The 8,108-nt window shown below is 24.9% G+C and overlaps 1 protein-coding gene across 2 annotated transcripts; it reads left to right on the top strand.

Annotated features, from left to right (window-relative positions):
* Positions 1-3,323: 3,323 nt before the first annotated feature.
* On the top strand, positions 3,324-5,336 carry LOC124846610 (uncharacterized). 2 transcript variants are annotated; one of them, XM_088102336.1, is made up of 5 exons: positions 3,324-4,009; positions 4,142-4,215; positions 4,301-4,337; positions 4,446-4,578; positions 4,679-5,336. In XM_088102336.1, the coding sequence occupies exons 1-5, from the start codon at positions 3,697-3,699 to the stop codon at positions 5,169-5,171; spliced, it is 1,050 nt and encodes a 349-aa protein (XP_087958462.1). In that variant the 5' UTR covers positions 3,324-3,696; the 3' UTR covers positions 5,172-5,336. The 2 variants fall into 2 exon arrangements, with proteins under 2 accessions (XP_087958462.1, XP_047179849.1); XM_047323893.2 differs by having other exon boundaries at positions 3,325-4,005; positions 4,139-4,215.
* The last annotated feature ends 2,772 nt before the right edge of the window (positions 5,337-8,108 follow it).

Here is an 8,108-nt window from a genome sequence, read left to right as displayed (position 1 = left end):
CCGAGTATACAGGAAAACAATTGATAATAAAAACTATTAATATTATTATTATTATTATGTGTTATGTTTTTTTGACAGGCACGTGATGAGGATCATTAGATGTTTTCGTTTTGGTGAGCTAGGGTGTTCATAGCCAGCACAGCGTCACAGTGACACTGAAGCATCAACTTTCGATAAAATCACCAACCCATGTATCATCGATCTCACACACAGACATACACGTGCATCAACAAAAAACCACCGTCTTTGCTTCTCCACTAAATGAACTATTAATTCCTTGGTTTCTCACTTTGAATTGCCAGCTATTCATTCATGTTTGCACCAGTTCATAAATATACACGGTGAAGTTTCACATTTTTCACCAAATAAATATAACATTAAATATTTTTAGCTTTTAATTTTTATGAATTATTAAGAGAATTCATAGAAACACTTGAGGGAGATGTGGAAAAACAGGTAAAATATATCTTTTTATATTAAGGGATGAATTAAATTTGTAGCTAATGTTTACCATCATGTTTATATATAAATTAGTAGTTATTCAAGAATGTTATCTTTTAATTGATAGTATGTGTCACCCATGGGAATTTTTTATTCTAATAGTAGATGAATTATGAGTAATATTTGACTCACTTCTAAGGAACCAAACAACAAAACTTTCACGATTGTCGAAAAGAAATGGCAGATCATTCAATTAATATTTCCATTGTTTTCAAAATATATATACACAAATTATTAAATTAGATAATTTTGTTATTGCATAAATAATTATGAAGTTTCCTATTATATCCTTTTAATGTCTACGCTACAATAAAAGCTAAATATAAAAGTATAAAAGCATGATACTTTAAAAAATGAGGGAATTATATAGTAATTCATTGGAAATATGAATTTAAAACTGTGACTATATATTAAGGGGACTTTTAAAAATTATCATTGTTATATTTGAACACAGGTATACTACTTTTTATGGCTTAAATCCACCTTTTAGTTTTTGCCCGTATGGTCCTATATAGTTTTAATTTCATGTGTGAATTTTCAATTTAGCAAAAGGAAATTTTAGTTGATTATTAATACATACTTTACTTGCTAATAAAGATGTTAATATATCTGTGATAGCAATATATTAAAACTTATTGCTAAACTTAACTATTAATATATTACATAAACAAGTAGCTAGCCTTCTCAAACATATAACAGTTTTTTATTATCAATTTGATAATATATTAATAATAGATTAAAATTGTTAATTTAAAAAAAAATATATAATTAAGATTTAATAGAAATAAAAAACTATACATTCATAATTAAAACTATAGAGGCAAAAATTGATTTTAACAATTTTTTTATGGTAGTCTAATTTTATTGCCAGTTATTGTGGAGACTATTAAGCTAATTATAAACCTACAAGCAAACAAACAAATGATAATCACACTGTTTAAATAAATAAAAGTATCTAAATAGACAAAAGGAAAACTGAGTTTAATTAGAAGAAAATATAAGGTAGATATTTTTAACACAATTTTATAATTAAGTAAATTCAGTGACCCCTACTAATGAAGTGTAATCAGTGCACCACTGTCTTTAATATAATTGGCATGAAAATAAACCAAAGAGTGTTTCATCCTACACCTCCAAGATCTCATCCTGCACCTCCAAAAATTCCAATTTTATCCTTCTGACATCTCATATCATCCTGCACCTCCAACTTTTTCAAAATTTTATTTTTAACTTTAATAAATATTTTTTCATTTTCTTTTCTTTTTTATTAAAAACAATCTTCACTACCTTAATAATAATTTAATTTAATTTATTTTAAAATTTAAATATTATTAAAAATAATTTTGTATTTTAATAATTATTAAAATATAATTTATATTATAATAATAATTATATTAAAAACATAAAAATAAAATAATAAAAATAATAATAAAAATAGTAATAATAATAATAAAAATAAATTTGAGTTAATATATTCAAATATATTAAATTATAATAAAATATTAAAAATAAATTAAATAATCATTGAATTTTAAATAAAAATAAAAATTTTAAAAAGCTTATTTATATATTAAAATCTATAAAATATGTTAATACTTTGATTTTTATTTAAAATTTAATAAATATTAAACTTAAATAAAAATTATAATATTATTTATTATATTTTTATATTTTAATAATTAATAAAATATAATTTATATTTTTAAAATAGTTCTATTAAAAAAATTAAAAAATAATAACTAAAATAAGAATAAAAATAAAAATAAAAACAATACTTAAAATCATATTTAATATATTTAAATATATTAAATAATATTAAAATATTAAATTAAATTTAATAATTATTAAAATTTTAAACAAACAAAATTTTGAAAAATTTGTTAATCGGATATAGATATCCGATAAGTTATAAATCGGATATCCATATCCGATAAAGAATGTTTTTAAAATTTTATTTTATATATAAATTTTAATAATTATTTAATTTAATTTAATATTTTAATATAATTTAGTATATTTAAATATTTTATTTAATATAATTTTATTTATTATTTGATAAATAACTGTTTTAAAATTTTGTTTATTATTTAAATTTTAATAATTATTTAATTTAATTTAATATTTTAATATAATTTAATATATTTAAATATATTAAATATTTTATTTAATATAATTTACATTTTTGTTATTATTTTTATTTTTAATTATTTTATTTTTATATTTTTAATATAATTATTATTATAACATAAATCATATTTTAATAATTATTAAAATATAAAATTATATTAAATAATATTTGAATTTTAAATTTAGTTATTATTAAGGTGATATAGAATCTTTTTAATAAGAAAAAGAAAAAAATAAGAATATATTTATTAAAATTAAAAATAAAATTTTCTATAAAGTTAAAGGTGTAGGATAATGATGAAATGTCAGAAGGTTAAAAGTGGAATTTTTGGAGGTGCAGGATGAGATCTTGGAGGTGTAGGATGAAACACTCTAAACCAAATAATATAAAATGGGCTTGGCAGAGTTAATAAGAAAACATGACCCAAGAATCAAACCCATGTTTCTAATTTCCTGAAAACAAAATATTTATGTATGTCAGAGATGGTCCACTGCTACACATAATCCAAAAATACCACCAGTTAATTTTTATTGCAATTATACTTTATTAATTGTCACAGGAAAAAAATACATATATCTTTATTCAAGTGGGAACAAAAAATGATTGTATTCACATTGAAATGTAAAGATATTCCTTTCATTGATGTCCATGCATATTTAAAAACACATATACATCAACATGGTAAGATATGAAACTATATTATGGTTTACTCTTCTCACACAGGCATTGACTAAAGAAAGAGAAGGGAAGAGAGAGAAACCTAGCTCAACAAGGAGCTCTAAATTCCATTGAAGATCACTGCAGGGTTTTTAACCTTATCATCACATATCCAGAGGTGTACGAATTGTCATCATCGATTATGCAACTATGTATATATAAATGTTTGTAGCTAGCTGAGTTCATGTTTCTAGGATCAATATTTTAACCGTTTTTGTATGGGGAAGAAGAGAAACAGGAAAAGAAATGCATATGAAAAAAATTTCTCACCTCCAATTATTATTCCTTTGTTGTTGTGATTTCTCCAATTGACCTGTTATCCAGAGAACAGTGTATGTTTCTTTTGTGTTATGATCTTGAAGGAAAGAGTATCATATAAAGTTGGAAAATCAAGGTGTATAAGAAGATGGGAGAAAGCCGAGTCTCCCAATGTTCAAAGACAAGCCCTTCTAACATTGATGAGGAAGAGTGTGAAAGCCATGCGAATGAAGATCAAAGGAAGCAAAACAACAATGGAGGAAGCTCAAGCAACAGCACAGTGGAAGAGAGTGAGAAAAAGATTAGACCTTATGTTAGATCCAAGTTACCAAGGCTTCGATGGACACCTGATCTTCATCTTCGCTTTGTTCATGCTGTTCAACGACTTGGAGGACAAGAGAGTCAGTTCCTTCATTATTTTTCTTTCAGTTTTCAGTATTTGTCTTCAATTCCAGTTAAGTTATATGCAGTAAAAAGAAAAACAACTTTTCACTGCTTCATCTGATACTGATTTTTGCATTTTTTGGTGTGCAGGAGCAACTCCTAAACTGGTTCTTCAACTGATGAACATGAAAGGTTTGAGTATTGCCCATGTCAAGAGTCATTTGCAGGTAATTATTAGACGATTCTGGCAAATAAATTATTAAAACTGTTCTAGCTTGGTTTATTTCTTTCCTTTCAATTTGTTTTTGCTAGATGTTTCGGAGCAAAAAGCTGGATGACCGAAATCAAGGTACATGGTGTTCTTCTTTATAACCATTTCAATGTTAATTAGTTCTGATTAGGGTTTCTGATTATACGTATCCCTAATGAATACAACTTGGTTGCATATATATGACAGTATTTTCCGATCATACCAGTCTTGTTGAAATTGGAGACAAAAATATTTATAACCTTAGCCAACTTTCCATGCTTCAAGGATACAATCCCAGTCAAAGTTCGTCCTACAGCTACACAAACAATATCTATCCAAGGTTTTCTTCAATTTTCTCAGAAACGAATAAAACATCATTAAAATAAACTAAACCGAACATGTTTTGATTCATTCAAATCTTCTTTCTTGTTCTTTTTCAGTTACGGATTCGGGGATGCTTCTTTTGGTAGCTACGAAAAACTTGTGCACAGACCTTTCGATTGGTTTAATGGAATGTCTCGGGCAGGTTCATCCATTTCTGGTGAACAATCAACAAGCAAAACCCGTGAACCAAAAAATGAGCTTTTCTCATTTGGTGCTTATGAAAATCTATGCACAAGATTTAAACACAGTCCATCAAATATTATTCAACAGACACCACAAAACCTCATGCCTGTAAATCCAACAACAGAATTGAAGACACTGAAAAGGAAGGCTGAAGATTCATCACTTGATTTGGATCTGTCACTGAAACTAAACACAAACATGGATTCCGAAGGAACAAAATCGGAGGACCATGAAGTTCATAGCAATCTGTCTCTGTCGTTGTGCTCTCAATCCTCCTCTTCCAATCTCAGCAGCAGGTTAAAGGCAGCAAAAGATCGATGTGAGGAACACGGAAAAAGGGCCAGTACTCTAGATCTGACTATATGAATGAGACAAATTCTCAGTGAGATCTTGAGGTACTTGTCAGAAACTATGTTTTTTATAACCAAATTCTTACATTTTATCTGACTTAGTTATGTTTGATTTTTGTCTCTTTCTGTATGTACTGTCAAATACATGAACTAGCTAGATAAATCATGATTTTAGTTCCAATACTGTCTTCTTTTTATGAGCTATTCCAGCATTGCCTTAACTGTCATAAAATGCCAAAACAGAAAATTTACACAGAAGTAAACACCCAAGAAAAAGGAAAAAGGAAAACAAAAGTCCAGTTTTTTTGAGTATCCCAAGCTAGATCAATGATTTATGCATATACGTTTTTGGCTATACTAGAGAAAGTATAGAACTTGTTTACTACTTTTTTATGTTTCTTTAGTGTAAAGCAATATTTTCATGTGGTAGGTGTGTATCCATTTGTTTCTATTTAATATATTTGTTTTTACTATAAAAGAAATATTATTTTATCGAAAATAAATACCAATATGGATGTTCACATATGATTCATCGAAATGTTAGTGTAGGCTCACAATATGTGAACTAATTGTTTAACTTTTAGGCAAGCTGCTACATATTACCAGTGAAAGCAAACTCAATTAAGGACTCATCTTTTGTATATAACAGTTTTCATAGTATCTTTTAACAAGTGTTTTCGTTGGAGAAAAGTCTGACTTCGTTATAGGCTAATGATGTATAATAATTAACATTAATATTTGTTTTTTTTTAGTGCATAAATCAAAACGGAAAATAATTGAAACAATTGCTCTTACATGATTTATCATAAAAACTTCTATAAAGAATGCATCACATGAAAACTACTATAAACAAAGAATATACAAAGGGATATGTAAGTGTTACCATTACGAGTGTTTTCTTTATTTTCAACTATCACACTTGAAAAATGAATGGAAATAGGATTGAATACAACATTTTCAGTAAGATAAAGATTGAGGATTTTGAGGGATGAAAGTGTTTCTGTCTCATAAGAAAGTTTACCCTTTAACATGACCATTTATGATTATCATCTATACAAAGTATTTTGTGACATGGAGTTGAGAAATACCATTCATGAACACAAACAAAATTTAAAATTTGAGTTTAATTTTTCATAAATTACTATTAAAAATGTCAAATACTTATAATGTGCTGCTATATTAATTAATAAATTTGAGTTGCCACATGATTATTATAAAGTTAAATTTATTAAAGGATATTGTAGTATATCATTTGCATACATACTTTCCAAATATTTCAGTTAATGAAATAAGAAAATGCTTTGGACAAATTTGTGTACACTTAAAATAAGTATTTATGAAATATCCATTTTTTTTAAAAAAAAATCACTTATTTGCTTCTTAAGAAATTATTTAAAATAAAAGCAATAGACAAACACATTAAAAAAATGAAAAATATTCCTTATTTTATTGAAAAAGTTATTTAAAAAAATAGGCTCAAACAAAAGTGTATCTTTAGGTGAAGTTTTCCTTGTTAAATCTTTTATAATCTTGATAATATCAATATTAAAGTCTTTTTTTTTTCTCAGTACGATAAAATCATCAATAATATTTATATTAGAAAGGAAAACTACATTTATTTTCTTAATTTATTGTTTAACATTTTAATTATAAATTACATTTCTAAGTTTGAAGGCTGAAGTCGACATTATTTCAAACCCTTCTCTAAATTTACAGATGTTTGCTTAAATAATAAAAGTTCCCACGATAATTCATTACCAGAACTTTCATCTTAGGAAATCATGATTAAGGATGGAAATAATAGATAGGTAAGAGTTTGATTATAATTTTTTTTTCCAAATTAAAAAAATTATTATTTATTTTTTTTTTCGTTTTTCTTAATTATGAGATATATATTTCATTCTCATATATGTTGCGTAATGAGTATATTCGTATGTACATATCTATTTGTCTCTTAAATATAAATGAAATAATTTTAAAATGATAAAAATGAGAAGAAATGTAATATTATCCAATGAATTTTAAAAAAACACTATATATATTTTTTGTTAGTGACAAATATCAAGAAACTTTCAATGACTATTTAAACAACGTATTAAATAAAGTTAAAAAAAAGATAAAAAAATTTCAAATAACTAAAATTTCAGGACAACGATATATGTTTTTTTCAAATGTTGAGACGGAAAATATCTTCAAAATTTGAGTGAACTTGAAGTATATTGAACGAATTAAACCGTTGCCAAAGAGAATGAAATTTATATAGTGAAAAAAAATTCTTCAAATAAAAAAATTAAAATATCATAAAGGAAAGCAAAATAATTTTTTCAATTTACTTAATAAATTAAAAATTCGAGCAACTCGAAATTGGATAATCAAACTTTTTCACATGAAAAAAAAACAACAATAAAAATATTTTAAAAAATACGACAAATGATCAAATGTATGTCTACATGATCTAATTCAATGATATTACAGTTTTGCATGAAAAATAATATATTATTTGAATGAAATTAAACAAAGAAAAAAAATTATAATTGAAGGTGTTACAAGAACAAAACACCTTAGATATGTGTAACCTTGACTAACATTCAACAAGTTGAACAATTAAAAAAGAAAGAATAAAAAATTATATATATAAAAATAATAAATTGTCAAGTTGTTACTCACATTCATAGATATACTTGATCAATATAGACATTTTTCATCACAGGTTAAAAATATTCATAATTAAATATTTATTTGTCATTCTTATTCATGACTTTTAGAAATATCGAAAATTTTTATAGTTAATCACAAATATATTTATAAATAGTTTTATAATTAATGAATGATAAAATAATTTTATTTGAAAATTAAATAACATTCCACGTCATTTCTAAAAATATATCAGACAAAAAAAATTAATTCAAACAATTTATATTATAACACAAAAAACTGAAAAATATATGTAACT

The sequence above is a fragment of the Vigna umbellata genome, chromosome 11 (assembly GCF_029865625.1).
Source record: "Vigna umbellata cultivar VRB3 chromosome 11, Vumbellata_1.0, whole genome shotgun sequence".
NCBI classification, from domain to species: domain Eukaryota; kingdom Viridiplantae; phylum Streptophyta; class Magnoliopsida; order Fabales; family Fabaceae; genus Vigna; species Vigna umbellata.
This window is presented reverse-complemented; position numbering and strand designations above follow the sequence as displayed.

Excerpts from the sequence above, each read along its gene's own strand:
- LOC124846610 (XM_088102336.1), top strand. The coding sequence starts at position 3,697 with ATGATCTTGAAGGAAAGAGTATCATATAAAGTTGGAAAATCAAGGTGT. Across the intron at positions 4,338-4,445 it reads GCTGGATGACCGAAATCAAG|TATTTTCCGATCATACCAGT; the intron begins GTACATGGTGTT and ends TATATATGACAG. Across the intron at positions 4,579-4,678 it reads ACAAACAATATCTATCCAAG|TTACGGATTCGGGGATGCTT; the intron begins GTTTTCTTCAAT and ends GTTCTTTTTCAG.